At 48.3% G+C, this 20,614-nt stretch overlaps 1 protein-coding gene across 1 annotated transcript; it reads right to left on the bottom strand.

Annotated features, from left to right (window-relative positions):
• Positions 1–214: 214 nt before the first annotated feature.
• Positions 215–19,477, bottom strand: rbl1 (retinoblastoma-like 1 (p107)). Its single transcript, XM_061688336.1, has 21 exons — positions 18,975–19,477; positions 17,213–17,346; positions 15,982–16,262; positions 13,977–14,105; positions 13,324–13,478; positions 12,697–12,761; positions 12,439–12,619; positions 11,327–11,493; positions 11,146–11,258; positions 10,194–10,297; positions 9,339–9,476; positions 9,078–9,242; positions 7,866–8,007; positions 6,403–6,606; positions 5,250–5,449; positions 4,993–5,169; positions 4,617–4,688; positions 4,453–4,546; positions 2,675–2,826; positions 2,418–2,582; positions 215–1,369 (listed from the first exon to the last, which is right to left on the bottom strand). The coding sequence occupies exons 1-21, from the start codon at positions 19,134–19,136 to the stop codon at positions 1,172–1,174; spliced, it is 3,198 nt and encodes a 1,065-aa protein (XP_061544320.1). The 5' UTR covers positions 19,137–19,477; the 3' UTR covers positions 215–1,171.
• Between the last annotated feature and the right edge of the window lie 1,137 nt (positions 19,478–20,614).

Here is a 20,614-nt window from a genome sequence, read left to right as displayed (position 1 = left end):
TATTTTGTCTGTCTTCAAATAAGTACAGTAAGATGTTTTCGCTAGAAATAATTGTGCTTTTGGGGTGAGGGTTCTAATGTTTTTAAATTATTTTTATGTCAAAAAAAAAACATTCAAAATCAAATCAAGACATAGGTGAGCTTCCATTCATATTTTCTCACTTCTACACAATAAAAACTAAATGTAGTTTTATATGAAATTAGACCAATGATGGTTGAAGCAAGCAAGCATTATTTTTAATGTGCAGATTGGAGAACATTAAGTATAATAACGTATTATCATTATTACAATAGAATGCAAAAACAATCACTTCAAATACACGTTTGCTTTTCTTTGAACCTACAAAGTCATACGGTAAAAAAGGAAGAAAAAGTTCAACGCACTCACCGAACACACACGAGAGAGCAAACAGTGACAATAATCGAGCAGGTTCAAGGGAAGGAAAAAAATTAACGCTAAAAACTCGTCACAAACATTTCACAAATATTTTGATTGACAGTCGGAACAAATAAAACCAAACACCCGTAGCATGCTAACAGTTAGCACGGCGGGCTTGTCGTCGTCGTCAAGTGGAAGAAACGACAAATATACACTTTTATGCATGTTTTTTTGTCTTGCCTCATGATGATGACGTCCCATTCAATGCCAGCATGCTAGCATATCTCCACAGCGACCAGTTACGCCTGAGTTTGAGTTAGCCGGCTAATGACGGGTCACGTTTAGCAGAGTTAGCCTTACCTTTAGACAACATTAGCTCAGTAACAACCAGTCACGTTAGCATGCTAGCGTTAGCTCCACCGCAACCGCTCAGGTGAGTTAGCTAAGTGACAACAGGTCACATTTAGCAATGACCGGTCATGGTAGCATGCTAGCATTGGCGCTGTAATAATGAGTCATGTCAGTGTGCGAGCATTCATCACTCGACAGCATTAGCTTCTTAATCACTAGTCATGTTAGTTCTAGAGCTAATGCTACCACGCTAACAGTTCCCGTTAAGGAGTTAACATTAGCTCTGTCATGTCATGTTAGCGTACAAGCGTTAGCTCCACAATGACAGGTCATACGAGTTAGCGTCAGCTCGGTAATGACCAGTCACGTTAGCATGCTAGCATTAGCACTATAACCAACAGTCATGTTAAGGCGTTAACGTTAACTCGATGACGACAGTCTGTCAGTGGCTCTGTCTCTCCGACACGACATCCTGTAGCCTCTTTAGCAAGACGTCGGGGCTGCCGCCGCTGTTCTCGGGACACGCCCGCTTGCTGGGGGAGTCGCACGCTGATGACATCATCAGCTCGCCCTCCATGCCCAGTGCTCTCTTGCGGCCATTGCAGCCCTGACGCAGCATGCGGTTGATGTCACACAGATCCTGAGGAAGAGAGGAACGAGGGGTTAAGGCCTTTTTATACTCCCGCGCTCGCATTGCATCACGTGACCGACGCATAGGGGCCGCACGGCAAAAATTGTTACCGCGCGTAGAATGCCGCGGAGATCATCTCTCGTGATTGGTCCGTTTTAGTTACATGCTGCGATGACGTACTCGGCGCTCCTCTCGGTTCTTTCTACATAGCACCTACGGCGCCGCCGCCTTGATCGATTTTGCAGGATCATTAAACGTATCATCTGCTCATCTGGGTCCATTTGTTCGAGCAGACGCTGTTCCACGGTCGCCATTGTTGTTGCGTTTGTCCGTTCTTCCGGAAAGCAAAGTCAAAACGGCTACCGGTAATGGCCAAAAAAAATGTAGACGAAACTCCACCCTGTGGTGTCCTGGCCAATGGCAGCCGTCGCTGCGGCACATTTTCAAAACTGTGCGCGGGACAGCCGCAGCGACGTCAGCGCGAGTATAAACAAGCGGGACTAGCACGATACCGCAAGATCAAAAATGAAACCAGATCTTGTTTTCAGTTCCAAATGCAATCTCTGATCTAATTATATAGAAAACAAATGACTAACAAGCAGTGTCAGGAAGATGACTTTAGAAATGTAGTCGATTGCAATTACCCTGTTGAAAAGGTAGAATTAGCATGACGACTTCAATGACTTTCTCAAAGTGATAGAACGACTTACATTTGATTACATTTTGAGGACTTTTCTTCATTTTGTTAACAGGACCATTGGATGTTTCCGAGGAAAGAAAAGTGGATTCAAAGACTCACAGAAACCTTGTCATTGAAAAACGAACAGATTGGACCGCAAGGTGGCTCTTCTAGGTCATATGTGGAAAATTAGGAGACTACAGCAGAATGGCACACCGCCAGAAAGCCAATCACAAGCGACGGTCGGCTTTACAAGGCTGAAGTGAAAAAATGTCATAAATGGAACTAAAATTGTAATCATGGTGCCTTTTCTCTGGACTTGAAGCTTCCCTTAACACTAGTAGCTTCCCTGTTTACGAGTGGCTAGTTTGTGTTTACCTTGGAGGGGCTGCTGTTGATGCGGTAGGTGAAGGAGTTGGGGGCGAGTCCTCCCGCCGAAGCTTTGTGCGGCGACACGTAAACGGAATGACGCTGCGACACTCGGCGAGGAGACGGAGGGTGACAGCGCACCGACGGGAACGGAGACACGGGAGGCGCGTCCATCTGAGACGCACGTGCGAGTAAAATACAGCAAACATCAACACTCACGCACACGCCAAGTTCATTTCACTTGCGTGTTTGTGCGCGGCTCGTACTCTGTTGTCGTGCGGCGCGTATCTCATGGCGAAGCTTTTCATCTTCAGCACGTAGATGTTGTTGTAAAATTGAATCAGGTCGCCGCGTTCCTCCTCGGCCGATCGCTCGCCGCCGTCCGCTCCTCCGGAGGCGGAGCGCGTCTTCTCGGCAGCTGCAAAAAAGCAAAAGTTGACGCAAGTTGTAGGAGAAGGAAATACAAGCGATTGAATAGATGCCGCACGTTACACTTGCACAAGGACATCGAAAGCAGCTCCTTGTGCAGCGCGAAACGCACACTTGAAACCAGATTGGTTACATACACGTCACAAAAAGTTTTTTCCGCTCATGGTCTGACATGAAATCAGATAAGACAATTAGGATTACCAAAATTATTTGCTAAATGTCCAAATGATGAGAATTTAGGTTGGTTTTTTTTTAGACACATTTTCGTGACCTTTTCAAAGTCAGAAGTTGACAGACACCAAGATTACGATGTCTTGAAGCCATGTGTGAAAACCCAGACGATGATGTCATCATGTCTTTGGAAGCTTCTTTTTGAAATAATTAGACACACACCTGTGGATGTACTGTAACTAGGCCAACCCGAAACGCTCTTTCTTTGTGCGACATCACGGGAATAAAGTCAAAAGAAATCAGCCAAGATACCAGGAAGAGGACTGTGGACTTGCACAAGTCTGGTTCATCCTTAGGTGCAATTTCCAGATGCCTGAAAGTTCCACGTTAATCTCTTCAAATAATGAAACGTAAATTTAAATACCGTGGGAATGTCCAGCCATCGTACCGCTCAGCAAGGAGACGGCTTCTGTGTTCCCGAGATGAACGTGCTTCGGTTCCAAATTTGCAAAAGCGAACGACCTTGTGAGGATGCTGGCTGAAGCTAGTCTGAAGACCGTGTCATTATCGGCAGTGAAACGAGTACTGTTCCCACATGGGCTGAAAGGCCAATCTGCCAGAAAGAACCGCTTGCTCCGAAAGAAACATCAAAAAGGCAGATTACACTTTGCAAATGCACACATGGACAAAGACCTTCATCATGGAGATGTGAGAACACCATCCCAACTATGAAATACGAGGACTGCGGGGTTGCTTTGCAACAGGCGCGACTGGGGCGCTTGCCAAAATAGATGGCATCATGAAGAAAGAAGATGATGTGGAAACACTGAAGCAACATCTCAAGACTTCAGCCAGGAAGTCTTCCGAATGGACAATGACCCGAAACAATGTCTGAACCGGATTACTGTACTGGTATGCTTTTATTTCGAAGGCTACAGGATACTGTATGTCGCGGCGATATTTCCCCGAGTGGTTCTGAAGAGATCAGCGGTGGAAGCGTTGTAGCACGGCGGAGTCGTCAATAAAAAGACTTCCTTTGGAAAAGATTTCTTGCCGTCTAGCGAACCCTCATCGGCTGGGACACGGTCAGGTCGCTTTTCGATTGGCTACATTCCGATTGACGGCGTCATGACTCGGGATTCGTCGGCTTTCCCCACGCACGCGAAGATTTGTGCTCATAATGTCGGCCCCGACCCGTTTCACACCCTATTATCGGGACTCATCCACTCCTAACACCCGATCATCTCGTAGGATAATCTTATCAACCATAAGAGGGTTAGCCGTTTGATGTGCTTGGATGGGAGAGGGCAAAAATCGGGACAAAAACAGCCTGATTATTGCAACGTGTGTACCGGTGATATTCGTGTGCTCGCGTTATCTCTGTAGCTCCGACTAATGCTAATGCCGCCACAGTGCATTAGCATTAGTTAGCAGGTTAGCTTACATCCCGTTCCCGACGCAGGGTCAACCTCCATCTTCTCATCTGATACCGCCACCTGCTGTCTGGGAGTGCGACGCAGGAGGACACTGCGGTACACCTGCACGCACACACGCGCCTGTCACTATGGCAACAGACAGGGGGCAGTAGGTGGGCGGGCGTGTCCTCACGTGGCTGCCGGCCTGCGGTTGGCTGCGGTAACACTTCATGATGTCCTGGAATGAGTGCGTCTCCTTGGAGATCTGCGGGAGGGATGGAGAGAGCACACGAAAGGCTAACTTCAATGCTGCCACGGAATGCTAGCATTGGCTCGCTGATGAGCAGTCACATTAGCATTTGAGTATTCACTTTTCAACCACTCGTCAAAATGGCGTGTTAGCATTAGCTCTGTAATGACCAGTAACATTAGCATTAGCTCTGTAACCTCTTGTCATAATTGTGTTAGCATCAGCTTTGTAAGAAACAGTAACATCAGCACGTTAGTATTAGCGCGTGTGAGTGAGAGAGCGTGAGCTTGTGAGAGTGCGCGCGGTGCCAGTGTTTTACTTTGGCGATGATGTAGACGGTGCAGAGCAGCATCTGGTCCAGGTGTCGGTCTCTCATGAGTTCGGTGGCGTGAACCAGAGAATGTTCGAAGCCCGTCCAGATCTTTGCGCGCAGCTCAGACGAGATGGCGAGTCTGCCGCACAGATCGCGAAGACGCACGCTGGCCAGGTGGTACACCTGCGACGCGCAACCGCACAGAGGTCAGGGGACGAGACGATATGAGCCTCGAAGCGGCCGACCTCGGACGCCGTTCGTACCTTCCGGAAAAAGAGCGCCAGAGATCCGGTGCGTTGCGGCCGCCCACTTCCCGTCTGGGTGTCGGCGGGCGCGGCGGGCGCAGAAACGGGAACGGGGCGGCCGGGCGACGCGGTCAACAGGAACTGAGCGGTGACGCCGCCCGACGAGTCGCACGGCTGCACGGGGATCAGCGTGATGGTGTGCTCGCCCCCGCCGCCGCCTGGACGCAAAATGCGACGTCACCACTCCTACGGCCATGTGATCGCTACTAAATGAGCATCATCCTAATAAATAATCATGATAACTAGACTATGCAATTTCTGGAGAAATTGTGGGTGAAATGCCGAAATGCTGAATGAAATCGTATGAAACAACGCCGACCGATGTGGAATGACGTTGAATAAAACCGATATACGATAACGTGGCATGGTATGAAATGGAATCGAGTGATTCGGAATGACTGCCGGGCTTCCATGTTAACATGGATATTTGAATTCAACAGCCGTCAATGGCAGTGAATGAGTAAAATGACCAATTAATATCATTTCTGTTGTCAATGTGTTTTATTTTGAAAATTGACCGCATCTTCTCCGCCGCGCGTCTCAATTGACACGTCGAGACGGCACGGAAGGCTTCCTTCCGTTTTTGGGCCGAGCGGGCCGACTTAGCGGCGCAGCTCAAAGAATGAAATCATTTCCTAAACTAATTCAGTTCATGACGTTTACTGACAAGATTTGTTCTTTTGAACGAAACAACCCAATATCAGGAGTCCTACTTACAATACGGGTTCATCGCAACAGTTAACTCTCACGCGCCAAGTCCGCTCCGATACAGATACTACGGTCGTAGGTTGCTGTTCGACAGGCAGAACTACTTTTACGGAGTTCAAAATCTACTCTCATTGAGGAGAACCGGAACTGCAGTCTGCTCTGGCTGCCTACAACAACTCCGACCCCCACTCCTGCATCACGCCCCCACAGTGGACGCGCCACGAACGGCGGAGGAGGAAGCAGAAGCGAGGCAAGCGTGTGTGTGTGTGTGTGTGTGTGTGTGTGTGTGTGTGTGTGTGTATATATATATATATATATATATATATATATATATATATATATATATATATATATATATATATATCAAAAATGGAGACTCTACAGTGGTCTACGTGACTCCCACCTGGCAGCGGTATGCTGAGCACGGTGGTCTGGCCCTGGGGGCCGATCTTCAGGGTGCCGGCCGAGCTGAGCGTCAGGCGTTTGGCGGGAGACGTGACGGTGCCGGTCGCAGTCGTCGCGTCGTCGCCGAACAGACGTCGCTTGGCGCTGCCGGCGGCGGGAGAGCTGTAGCGGTCGTGTACCGACAGCGGGGACGGCGGAACTTCTACAGGAAACGAGAACCAAGAGTCATGACGTGAGCAATGTATTACTTCAGTGACGCAAAACGATTTTGAAAATCGGGAGTCAACGTAGCCGAAACACCCTCCACGATGTCGCAAAAGCTCCTGCGAGTATTGTTCTTTTATCTGTCTGTGTGTGAAGATTCTTTATTTGAAGCGTTATCGATGCTAATTTTTGTTAGCCAGTCGATGGTGTTTTACATTATGTGCTAGCATTAAGCTGGTGAGTGACGCACGTGTCTTTGTTGTGTGTTTAGTTTTACAGTAACAGTACAGTAAAGTTTTACAGTACACGCCCAACTTGTTTGTGGTTGGATTTGAATTTGAAATGCTGCAAAAGAATATATATTTGCTTAGGATAGGTGTATTTGTACGCTCATATGTTAAGAGTATTAAAGACTTTATATCTTTTTATTATGTACATTTAGAACAGGTACAAAACGTGCAATTCATTTTGCGATTAATCACAACTTCACTCTGGAAATCACGATTCAAATTTGTCATCCATTGACAGCCCTGGTCTTCGTACCTTTAGACTTTGAAGAACAAAAACACAAAGTCAATTTTTTGTACTTGTCAACTGGACGCCTAACGTTTACTGCCACCTAGGGCTGGGGAGGAAAAAAATAATTCCATCAATGATCAAGTGGAGAATGGATTGCAGAAAGGGTCAGCATGGAGGAGGGCCTCCGCCGAGCTTGTCTGTGAAATTCAGGTTCGTAAACCACTGGAATGACTAACGGAGGCCAGCAGATGGCGTCGTCGCATCGCCACGGATCGGGGAGCGGGACAACTTTGGAGGAGAACAGAAAGTTTCAACTACGAGGGCGAGGAATGCCGACATGTCGGACGTCGGACCGGTTTCGGCGCGCGACACTGCAACACAGTATGTATATATGTACGCTACAGACGGAATGTGTGTGGCGGTAGAAAAGTAGAAAGCGTGTGTCGCGAGGGTGAAAAAAGATGACGCTGTTTATGGACACAAAATTCTTGAATCCGGAATCAACATTCAACATCGTAATTCATCAATCTCAGGTCGTCCGTCTGGTCGTTTTTTCTCCACTTTTTGGGGAACACGTTCTACGTTCTGATGAATAAAAAAATGCATACAGCTACAATTTTTTTCTCTGGCGAAAAGAAGAGAACGCTCTTCCTCTTGGTAGGGTAGGCGCTTCTATTTGTCACAGAAAACGACATCGGGCGGGCTGCGGAGAAAGCTGTGGGGCGTTGGGCGGGTTACCTTTTCGCGCGGTGCCCACGCCCGAGCGGACCTCCCTGATGCGAGGGTGCACGATGGGCGACAGCGCCACCAGGGGCAGGTGGGACGGGGCGGCACCGCCGGCAGCGCAAGCGCCCGAGTCCAGGCTGGACGGGAAGTTCACCTGGCAGAAAAAGCCCCCCAAAAATGAAAAAACATTTGAAAGGCCACAGTGAGTCAAGTCAGCCGCTAGGGGGCAGGGTGAGCGGCCGACGAAAAGTCGCATCAAACGAAAAGAAAAGCACACGCCGAGGGAACGAACTTCAGCAAGGGGACCCAAAAGCAAAACGTGTCAAAGTTCAAGTTAGTCTACGGATCAAGAAAAAGCCGCTTTCGTGTTCGTCGACGATGTCGTTCACCTTCACGGCGTTGACTACGTGTTGCTTGCTGTTCGTCCGTGTTGGTTTTTTGGTCTCCGTCTCTACGCTCCGTAGAGATGCAACAAATAATCAATTAAATCGATCAAATTAATCAGCAAAAATAGTTGCTGATAAGCCATTAATTGTTTAGAAACCGAGTTGAACCTAAAAACCTCAACATTTCAGCTCGCCAAGAGTACAAATTCTCGGATTTCTGTCGTCCTCCGTGAGAGCAGATTATGTTGGTGTTTTTTCAAAATAAGACAATTTGCAAACATCTGCTTTTACTTCGGAAAACAGTCATCAACATCTGATGGACGTTACGGACCAAACAAGGAACGCGACCAAAACCAATTTCAGTTTGTACACTATTTGCACTGTCGATTTGAAAGAAGTTTCTTTTCAATCAGATTGATCAATTATTAAAGTAATAGTTGCAGCCCCAATGTTCATACAGTATTTGTTGACGTGTTGTCGGCCTGCCGTCGTTTATCTAATTGTGTGTTTCCATGTTGACCATGTTTGTCTGTGTGTTGTTTTGGATGTTTGTTTACTTGTGGTTGTTTGCGTTTGCCTTTATGATGCTCATCGATGTCTTCATTTAGCCGTTGAAGTCTTGTCTAATTATTGTTGTCGTTTGTCTAACATTATCCTTGTTGATATCAACATATTGCCGTTTGTCTCCGTGATTGTTGGCGATTTTTTTGATATTGACAATCACGTTTGTCTGCACGTTGCAGCGCGTCTCACTTTTATTTGTCTAATTGTTTTTGTCGATAACGATAAACACCGGACGCGAAGAGAGTTGCCGTCGTTATCGACGCGTCGCACTGACCTCCTCCACGGTGGGCACCTTATTGCCGGCGGCCCCCAAGGCGTTCCACAGGGCGGAGTCCGCCGTCCACGCCCGGCTCTCGAGCACCTGCTCCTCGACCTGGTTCAGATGCTTCACCATGTCTCTGGACAGGCCTTCTTCGGCGCGGATGAACACCTCGATCACCTGCGCGAGCACATATACCAAGCCGGTAAGTCGTGTGTGTGTGTGTGTGTGTGTGTGTGTGTGCGCGCGCCGCGCGTCCGTGTGTGCATGCCAAACCTTGAAGAAGTAGAAGGGGGCCAGCTTGAAGACGTTGATGATCCACGGGAAAGTCCTCTGGGAGCTGTAGGAGAACAAAACCACCTCCAAGCTACACGCCAGAAGAGAGCAGTGGAAGATGTCCTGCTCCAGTAGAGCCTGTCACACACACACACACACACAGACAAAACAACGCACGCACACAAAACAAGATGTGAACATCAAATGAACACACATAAATCCCACACACGCAAAAATGCGAGACATGCATTCGTCGAATGAACACACAAGAAAAAACACGCACAACATGCACGCAAGACGGCCAAGTGTAACACACACACAGGAAAATAAATCAATTCATCAAAACAGGAAGGGAAAGAAAACACAGAATGCGTACACAAAAAAGATGAACAGCAAACACACAGCAGCAAAAAACATGCACGCAAAAAACACAACAAAAACGCACACAAGACATGAACACACAGAAATCACAAACACACACAAAACAAGATGTGAACATCAAAATCACAAATGCAAGATGTGTACACCAAAATAAAAGTGTGGAAAATCACGCACACGCATGGCCAAATGAACACTCACCCAAAAAAAAAAACACTCAAGAGGCGAAAACACACAGTAGTAAAACATACACATAGACCCAAAACAAACACACAAACAGACAAAAAAAAGACACCTGTGCATAAAAAAAAAACATGCAGGAATACACATGCGCATGAAAATACACAAAAACACAAACATGAACCCACAACACAGGCACACACACACACACACACACATCACACGCACAAACACGTTCATTAGGAGGTCTTGATTGTTTTGTCCAAATGTTTGCGCTGGACACGCGTGTGCGCATACGCTCATGTCTTTTCCGTGCAGCCTCTTGGTCTCCTGCATCAAAACGTTCTCCAGGACTTTGTAGAAGAGGACCTCGGCCAGCTTCAGGCGACTCTCGGCAAAATCTGAGCGCGCGCACACACGCACACGCACACGCACACGCACACCGCAATGTGTACAATCAGCCAGGAACTTCAACGTGACAAATTTCAAAATGACAAAAGGGCATTTTGGCACATCAGCGTCAAAAACATTTGAATACTCGAACGTTGATGGCGTTCACTCCACCAAGTAACTTGACGACTGGACAATATTCGAGTTGGTCGTCTTCAAAAAGTCCCGAGTTGCTTTTGGCACGAAGAAAAAAAAGAAATGAAAGCAGAAGGCTTCCGTTATTGACTTGGGCAGCAGGAGAAGGTTGGCGAGGCGTCGTCGTGTTGTGCCACGTTTTGAAGGCGAAGCAGTCAAGTGAGTGGAACTTGAAGAACGAAGAAGACGACTTTTGGTACGGTTCTGTGTACTCACACTGACATCTTGCCATTTTTTTTGCATACCCACTGTTAGCATGTTAGAACCGCCCCCCCACACGCGCACACATTTTCTAAATAAATGCACAAAATGAAGAACTTCTTCTTCAAATGTACCTCCAGTTTCCGATTCAAAGAATTCTCGCTTTAAATGCTTCTCGCTTCCAAGCCATCTTGTGAACAAAAATAAAGACGGAATTTTCCATGTATTAGCAAGCACGACCGTGTGCTGAGCCCACAGAATGCGTTTTTGTTTTTCCCCCACTCGGTGAAGGCAGCGCAACTTTCTTCACGACGTTCGCGACGTCACCGTTGCGAGCGGGAGCCGCACGTATTCGGACAACGGGACTTTTTGAAGGCCGATACCCCGAATATTGTTCGGCGGTCAGGGCAACGGGTCAAGAACGTTCTGTTTTTGGAAACGACGTTTCCGTGCACGCGCGTACCGATGTGCGACCCCGACGAGCGATCCGAGTCGTCGGTGTAATGTTTTTTGAAGGTCTGGCCCAGGGTCTTCACCCGGCTCACGATGGACTCCGTGGGGTCTCTGGAGCAGGACCTGAAGTCCAAAGCAGGTTCGATGATTTGCTCGGGGCGGAAACAAAGTTGAAGCGAAAGCAAAGTTACTTGAAGATGCGCAGCAGCTGCTCGCCGGGCGCCGCCCTGAGGCCGGCCAGCGCGCTCTGCAGACGGCCGACGCTCTGCGTGGCCGACGACACGGGCGTGGCCGCCGCGTCCTTCTCCTTCAGGTACACGCGGCCCGTCAGAGGCGTAGAGGGCGCCAGAGAGGCCGACTGCACGCAGTTCAGAATCAGAATCAGAATCAGAATCATCCTTATTTGCCAAGTATGTCCAAAAAACACACGAGGAAATCGCGCGTCCCGTGAGCCGCGCGCCTTCAGCCACAGTGTTTCGCGGTCGTCATCATTTTCTAACAAGTGCTCGTTTTCCAGGCGTCACAATGAAAGGATTGAACGACCGTGAGATGAAGTGACAATTACTTCAACTTCAAACTGTCCCGATCTTCGGAATTCCCGTCCGTCGACAGTAAATATTCTCGGATTTCTGTCGTCCTCCATGAAAGCGGACCGATGATCGAAACAAGGCATTCCTAAACACCTGCTTTTCATTTGATCAATAACGCCAAAGACGTAACCCACAGAATTTCCTTTTGAATATCAATTATTTTGACCCAATTGAGTATTTGAATTTATGGCAGTTTTTATCCATCACAAAGTCAGAATTGTTTGGAAGAAAAGAAACATTCTTCCCGGTAAGTCATCTTTTTCAAAATGTCTTTACGGTGATGGGTCCCCACAGTAAGCTTGACGATTTGCAAAATGTTTTCTGAAGATGACAACGGCACCTTTGGACAGATAGTTTTTGTTTTCAAAGTTCCATTTGGTGGGTCCTGTTCCAGTCGGATTGTTTTGGCGCTCGTTACCGTTACCATGACCATCGCTACGTGCCTGTTCCGGTTAGCCCCTGTGATTTTCTCGGCGCATTTGTTACCATTAGCATTGATTAGCGTCCCGTTCCAGACGGCCTCCGTGTGTTTCCGTTAGAGCCGCTACGTTCTTATTAGCCTACGCGTGTTCCTGTTCCCGTTTGCGCGCTCGTTATCAATGCGTCCTAGTTCCCGACGGCGTCGGTGTGTTTCTGTTCCTGTTGGCATTCATTATCATCCGCACTGGTGCGTTCCTGTTCCAGCTGGCTGATCGTGACGTCCCACGCTTTACCTTCTCCACGTGATGCTGCAGCTGCTTCTGAGCGCTGGTCTGTCCGGCGCCCGCGCCGGGCCGCTGGAAGCTTTTCCTCGGCGTTCCGATTTCTTCGTCGGCGTGAGCGTCCAGGAAGACGCGCTCGTCAAAGTCTCCCACCGTCAGCACGTACTCCTCGTACTCGCGGTTCAGCGCTTTGCTGAGAGCAAAACGACAGCGACGCGTCAGGCGGCCCGACACACGAGCAAACAAACAAACAAAACGCTGACAACTTACTTGTTGTCAATAAAGTTGTGAGGATCCAAAAGTTCAGTCAGAAGATCCTCGTTGCCTTTCAGGATCTGCTCAGGAACAGCATCAAGTCAGAGGTTCCTTCTTGGAGGCTGCGCCAGGGAGAGCGTGCGCATGCATGTCGCCGCCCCGTTCGCTGTATCACCCATTCTTAAATCGTAAACATCTGATTGAACATCGCAGATTTTTTTGGGAGCCGTTAGCGGCCGGCCGACTCTATGCTCTCATTGGCCCCGCCTTCTCAAGCCACACACGTTCAAAGTCATAAAATAATAATAACTTTGTATATTTCAATGATGCGAGAGTCCGCTCTGCGAACATATGAAATGTACTTGCTTGCTCACTTGCATTAAGGGACAAAATGGGACATAATGGGACATTAGAGGACACTGTAGGACAAACTGAGACATTATGGGGCAAATGGGATAGGACAGCCATCATTGGGCAAAATGGGACAAAATAGGATGTCACGGGAAACATAATAGGGAATATTATGGGACACGGTGTGCGACAAGGGAGGAACAGTGTAGAACAAAAGGAGACTGCAACGGATGACGAGACATTGCGGGAGAATTGACGAGACAACGTGGAGTAGAGCAAGTCGTCCTGTACCTGTCTGCGGAAGAGCTTGCGCACGTAAGGTTTGAAGTAGTGCTGTTTGATGCCTTTGGCTTCCACCACCAGGCCGTCGTGAAGCTCGCACAAGCGCTCCAGCGCGCACGGAGACGCCTCGTCGGCGCACGCTTGGACTTCGTCCCCCGACGTGCCTGACGCGTGCCACATTCCGTCATCAGCGCGATACCAACAAATGGTTCTCGTCCTCCTTGTCAAAATAACATCTTTCCTCTCGTAATATTCAGACTTGTTTCATTGTCAACGGCGCTCCTCCTGCTTAGGGCGGCGGAGCCTAACCCGGCCCACTCGGGGCGAAAGGCGGGGTACGCCCTGAACGGGTCGCAGGGCACATCTAGACACGGGCCACCGTTCGCATTGTCATATGTTTTTCCATAAATTGACGACGATCGACTTCTCCGTTTGGTCTGTCAGAAAATCCGAACGAAGTCGACGACTGTCTTCCAAAGTCAAAGCGGGTGTTTGCTAACGTCTCATTTCGACCGAACACAAAAGATAACCGGCCCGCTTTGGTGGCGGACGACGCAAATGGGAAAATATTTACGGTCGGGGGGCCGAAACGGGAGGAGTTGACGGACGACGGCTCTCGGCGACGAACGCGTTTACGGGCGACGCGGCTGAACGGATCTGACCGATGAAGGCGGGGTTGATGAGCTCCTTCCTGTTGGCGCACATCAGCGCGTTTCCGAAGACCAGGTCCAGACAGCACAGCAGCAGGTGGTACGAGTTGACCAGGTCGTCGCCGATCATGTGGAAGTTACCTGCCGCACGCGGGAGGAGTTACAGCGCGACGCAAACGCCGCAACAACGCGTGGACGCAGACAAGATAACAACACAAAAAAGCGATCAATAACCAAAAGAATCATAAGAATAGTGCCGCTTACTAAGTCACTGGCAGAAGATGTCAAACCCTTCTTTGCCTGTCTGCATGACTGGATTATACTGCCCCCGGTGGCCAAGGCGCACATTGAACGCGCATTTCAAGGCACCGCTGTCATATTTTTCCTTCAAATGACATGAAATGAATGGCATTTTTTTTCTGGCTTCATTTATTTATGGGTCATTTTCAGATCATTTGATCAATAATAGTAAAGGCAGACCCCACTGAATTTCATTTGGAAAATCAATTCATCTGACTGATCGTATTGGAAATATCGGAACATGAAAAGATGATAAATGTTTCCACGGGAAAATAAAAAAGGTTCTACAGTGATATTTTCCACACTTTTAATTCCCAAATGTTTTCTCTTTTTTTTTGCTGGATTGTTGTTTGTTCGCATGTCATTATGTATGTCATATCTTGTTGTTACAACATATCCATCCATCCATTTTCTAGCGCTTATCCGAGGTCGGGTCGCGGGGGCAGTAGCTTTAGCGGGGACGCCCGGACTTCCCTCTCCCCGCCCACTGCGTCCAGCTCTTCCGAGGGGATCCCGAGGCGTTCCCGGGCCAGCCGAGGGAAGTCCCCGGAACACCTCACCGGGGAGGAGTCCGGGAGGCATCCGAATCAGATGCTCCTCACCCGTTCTCTAAGGGATCCCGGATACGAGCGGCCGAAATGAGTTTCCTCCGCAGGGTGTCCGGGCTCTCATTCTTTGGGTCACGACCCACAGCTCGTGACCATAGGTGAGGGTAGGAACGTAGATCCTCCCCCTCCTGAGACACCAGATGGTGGACCGGAATTTTCGTGATGGACAATCCGTGACGAGCGCAGAAGTCCAATAACAGAAGACCGCTCGGGTTCTGATCGGGGGGGCCGTTCCTCCCAATCACGCCCTTCCGGGTCTCACGGCCATTGCCCACGTGACCATTGAAGTCCCCCAGCAGAACGACGGAGTCCCCAGCGGGAGCGCTCTCCAGCCCCCCTCCAAGGACTCCAAAAAGGGTGGGTACTCGGAACTGCTCTTTGGTCCATAGGCACAAACAACAGTCAGGACCCGTCCCCCCCACCCGAAGGCGGAGGGAGGCTACCCTCGCGTCCACCGGGGTGAACCCCGACGTACGGGCGCCGAGCCGGGGGGCAATAAGTATACCCGCACCTGCTCGCCGCCTCTCACCGTAGGCGACTCCAGAGTGGAAGAGAGTCCGACCCCTCTCGAGAGGACCGGTACCAGACATTCCACGTCCCTAGAGCCAGCTTCTGTAGCCGGGGATCGGATCGCCAAGGTCCCCGCCCTCGCACTGCACCCGACCCCTATGGCCCCTCCCGCAGGTGGTGAGCCCACGGGAGGGGGGGGGACCCGCGTTACCCTTTCCGGCCGCGCCCGGCCGGGGCCCACGGGTGCAGGCCCGGCCACCGGGCCCTCGCCTTCGGGCCCCACCTCCGGGCCTGGCTCCAGAGGGGGGGGGCCTCGGTGACCCGCGTCCGGGCAAGGGAGACCTAGATCCATTAATAGTTTTCATCATAGGGGTACAACATATCAGGAGAGGGAAAAAAAACTGCAAAAAAGGGGGGTGGGTTAATATAAATATAAATGTGCCAGACCTTATTGCCACCCAAAAATTTCAATCACTCTCCTGCAAAATGATTTAAAAAAAAAAAAAAAAAAAAAAAAAAAAAAAAGAGTTAGCCCATTGTTGTTCTCAGCGGCTTAATTAAGGATTAGCCTAGCGCACTCGCACAGTTGGGCGGCGTACCTTTGGTGTAGACGAAGAGCGTCCAGCAGAACTTGAAGACGTCGGCGACGTGACACGGTTGCCGGCGGTGCTTCCTGCCTCGGGGCTGCCGCGGCGGAGGGGGCGGAGCCTCGGACCCCCACGGGCTGCGGAACACGGCGGCGAAGATGGGCTCGAACTTGCGGAAGATGACGGTGGAAACCTCGAAGTTGCGCTCCAGACGCTCCACGCGCAGGCAGAAGTTCTCGCACAGGTTGGACATGTCGGACCACTTGCGCATCTTGGAGAAGAACTCGATCAGGCTGCCGGACGCACGCACGCACGCACCGGGGAACACAAGCGTGTCCAGCGTCATTCCGTATTTGAAAAATCTTACTTCAATTGCACCAAATGATCTTTTTTACTTTAATCTCATCGTATGATGGTTTGTTTATCTTTGAAAAATACAACTTTAGTCTCCCGTGAAGACTTTTCTTCTATAATAAAACGACAATTTTGAAATCTTTTTGACAAAAAAAAAATAAATACAACTGTTAATCACAATTTAATAAGACGACCCCCCCCCCCCCCGCCCCCAAAAAGAACTTGAATCCCATGTTCTTTTTTTCTACTATCATCTTGTAATGTTAGTTTGTTTTTCCCCACCTAAAAAAAAAAAAAAACTACTTTAATCTCATGAGGTTTTTTTTCTTGAAGTAGATCTGTTAAATATTTAGGCTGTTTACTCACAACATCAACACTTGTAACATCACTTTTTGAGTCTTTGTTTTAAAAATATAGCAAATTTTTATCCCATAAAATTATTATTATTTCTTTCTTTTCCCACATTTTTCTTAAAGTTTAATCCAGTTTCATCTTAAGACATCTAAATAAAAAACCAAAAATGTGTTCATCTTAGAACATTATTTGCGTCTCTAAAGCAATAGGCCATTTTAACGTGGTAAAGTTCCAAGTTAGTTCTTAAAAATGTCCAACTTGAATGTGAATATAAGACTTTTTAAAAAATGTCACAATAACTGCACTAAAAAACAACTGTCACAATGTTAACTGTCATGTTCTTTATTTTTTACTAGAATCTAATTGATGACTTTTTATGCAAAATAACATTTGAATCCTGTAATCTGTCAAAGTATTGTCTTGAAAATATACTTTGAAATCTGACTTTATTATACTTGCAGTATTGAGGCTGCGCGAATATGAAGGCCTTTTTCTTTCCCCTTTCCTGAGCGTGCTGTCGCCGTTCTTTTCTCACCTGAGTTTGGCGGTGCGCAGGATCCTGGTGAGCGACACGCAGTTTCCCTCCATCAGGCCTTTGCCCACCGTGGGCGTGGATCCTTTCCTGCAGGCGGCGTACAGCGAGCACGCCAGCCAGTGCGCCACCTCGCCCTGCACGCAAGCGGCAGCAGCAACATGTCACTTTCACACAAAACGTGCACGCCAGTACAAGAAATGCCCACTGACGCCTGGACCAGACGACAAGCCCAAGTCGGTGTGTCACGACGCCAGGCGACATCTCGCCGTGTCTCGCCACGACGCGTACAGCGCCAACCGTGTTTTCGGGGAGGAACCAAATCCCATAAAATACGTATACTGGCGGTTTATCCTCGCCGATCGGAGAATTTGGGGGGTTTTGTTTAAACAATATTTTTTGTGTGCAATTTTAATGGCCGTCAATTTAACGCAGATTTTCGCGATCCGCTGCAAATAGCGGGGGTTCGCCGTATTCCGTCTTTTACGATCGTCTGGCCAATCCTGTCAAATCAAAGACTGTCGGAAAATGGACACAACCGTTACCATAGCGACAACAACGTTTGCGCCAATGTAGTATGTTGAGAGCAAAACACCTTTTGAGCTGTCCATTCTTCAAGCTTATGTTCGCATTTTCATTTGGCTCGCAAGCACGTAAACGTAAAGTCATGTAGCTAGCTGACGCTAGCACCAACGTTTGTACGTAAACATTGTCGATTTATGCTCAAAACATCCGGTTAACACTGGTTCGCGCGTGCGAATAAATGTTGACGACGGCACGCCGGTCTCAATACGCAACCCTATTGGTCGACGTCAAGGCACTGAGTCGGAGGGTCGTCGTTCATACGTCACACGACGACGCGGATCGTATCCAAAAAGGAAACTTGTTAGACTTTTCCTTTTCCCATCGCAGGGCCAAATCGCTGGTCGAGGACGACGTGGATTATGTCGCACGACAGGAGGTTTTGTCGTTCACGGGGCCGAGCTGGGAAATCGACCGCGATGGCCAAATCGGGTCAAAATCGGGACTAAAATCCGCCGGTCTGGTCCAGGCGACCAGTTTGGGGTGTACCCCGCCTCCTGCCGGCGGTGTTATCTTTGAATCCCCCCTCTATTTTGCTCTTTGTTTTTTATTAGCGCACATACCGGTACTGTATATTCACGCGTATGTGCGTGTATGAGTTGCCCTCGGGGACAGTCAGAAATCTCAGCTTTCCACACACAACTAAATGTCATGAATAGTTTTGTTACAGTATTTGTCCATCTATTTACTGACATATGGTGTTGCCTTCGTGGACAGTCAGAAATCACAGCTTTCCCCACACAATACCTAACCAACCTTAACTGTTTAGTTAATGAGTTCTACCAATCAGTCAGTCAGTGATTGAAGGTGTTGCCTTCACCGACATGTCCTGAATTAATCGCTGTAGTTACATTCTTCAGCTTTCCATGAATTTATGTACTTACAGTGGGAACGGAAAGTATTCTAACCCCCTCAAGTTTTTCAGTTTCTTATATTGCAGCCATTTGCTAAAATCATTGTTAATTTTTTCCCCTCATGAATGTACACATAGGAGCCCATATTGACAGACAAAAATGGAATAGTTTTTTTGCTGATTTATTAAAAAAAAAAAAAAATGAAATGTCACACAGCCATACGTGTGTGTGTGAGTGTGTATATATATATAATATTTGCATATAACTTGTGACGTCGGTCGCGGTTGTTGTGACGCGCCGGAAGCCGGTCGAGTTGGAGCAAGCCTCACCTCCAGCGTGTACGTGTTCCAGATGGCCGTGAAGTTGTCCATGGCCTCGGTGGCCGTGTGCTCGTCCATGTTGAGCTCCTGACACAGCGTCTCCAAACTCCTCCGCACGACGCTCTCCTCCATGCGGCCCGACTCCGAATCGGACGACTCCTCGCCCCGCATCGGGATGGGCAAAGTTTGTGGTGGCCGGAGAGGGATAAAAACAAACAAACAAAGGCCCAAAAAAGGAGAGCAAAACAAAACAAAAACACGACGCTCGTCCGGCGACCGAGACGACGACCTAGCTCACTTCCGCTAACCAGTGGCGCCAAAACTGCCGAGCGAGGACCAATAGGAGACGAGGGGCGTGTCGTTCACTCGCCCCAAACCAACAGCCATTCGTCATGCTCTTGTTTGCTCACTTACGAACTGTTTAACGGTCGCTAAAAATAAACTAGAAAAACGTTGTAGTCAGTTCACTGTGTATTAGAACTCTATACACTTCTTAACTAATTATAAGATCTATTTTTCATTTTCGTCTTAGTGCAGTCACTGGGGCACACTGAGTTGCGTCCCCCCCGCACCGCCTTTTCCCGTTGTTATTTCATCACTTCCGGAATCGCTCCGGAAAAAAAATCTTAGATATGAATGAGTAGATACGCCAGCGCATTGTAGCAGTCCGGCTCACCGAGGCGCCTATATAGCGGCCATGTTGGAGAGGTCGACGTTCCCATGGAAGGCCATGCATGGACACCGAAATTAAGTCGGAACTTGCTTATTCCTCAACTGATTATCACGATGGGTACCGTTTTGTTCAACGCCAAAGCTTATGCTATCAACACACAACAAGTAAAAAAGGGAATATATTATATAGGGGTTGTTTTCCCCAGTTCCTTTTTCGTAATTGTACGACGTTTCACGCAACCGTAAGCAGTACAATGCACCGGCATCTTTGGTCTTTCGAATTTCTTGCGTTCCACATACATGGAATGCACTGACGACTTTGCCCCCCCTAGCTTAGCGTCGCCGTCGGCACAGGTGAAAATCGGCATGTCGTATTTACCAATATAGATGTGTGCTAAAAATGATTGGAGCAAAAATATATAAATTGACGTCGCGTGAAGTATTATTTTTGAAGTTCCGTTGAAAATACTTATTTTTATGTTCGTCATATTTACGGTCGATGACGTGACTGACCGACCAATTAACTAACCCTCTCAAGTTTCATTATGCCGAACTATTGTATATCAATTTATAGCTATCCCTAGCCCCGAAAAAAATTAAAAATAAGGTAGGGACCAATTAACATGTATCAGTTTCTCTGATTTTGTTATTTGCACCTGTTTTAGTAAAATGAACCACCATGCACAACGTACACCATGCACTGGTCGCCAGCCAATCGCAGGGCACATGCATACATACAAACAACCATTCGCACACACATTCACACCTACGGGCAATTTAGAGTTGTCAATAACCTAGCATGAATGTTTTTGGATGTGGGAGGCGGCAGACTGGTTAGAGCGTCTGCCTCACAGTGCTGAGGACCGGGGTTCAAATCCCGGGCCCCGCCTGTGTGGCGTTTGCATGTTCTCCCCGTTCCTGCGTGGCTTTTCTCTGGGCACTCCGGTTTCTGCCAACATCCCCAAAACATGCATGAA

The sequence above is a fragment of the Phycodurus eques genome, chromosome 10 (assembly GCF_024500275.1).
Source record: "Phycodurus eques isolate BA_2022a chromosome 10, UOR_Pequ_1.1, whole genome shotgun sequence".
Classification (NCBI taxonomy): Eukaryota; Metazoa; Chordata; class Actinopteri; order Syngnathiformes; family Syngnathidae; genus Phycodurus; species Phycodurus eques.
The sequence above is the reverse complement of the archived record's forward strand: the minus strand, read 5'-3'. Positions and strand labels throughout refer to the sequence as shown.

What these genes read in the sequence shown, in the direction of transcription:
- rbl1 (XM_061688336.1), bottom strand. Translation starts at nt 19,136, where the DNA reads ATGCGGGGCGAGGAGTCGTCCGATTCGGAGTCGGGCCGCATGGAGGAG. An exon ending in CCCCCTTCTACTTCTTCAAG is followed by an intron (nt 9,243 to 9,338) that starts GTTTGGCATGCA and finishes GTGCTCGCGCAG; the next exon opens with GTGATCGAGGTGTTCATCCG. An exon ending in TCAACAGCAGCCCCTCCAAG is followed by an intron (nt 1,370 to 2,417) that starts GTAAACACAAAC and finishes TCTCTTCCTCAG; the next exon opens with GATCTGTGTGACATCAACCG.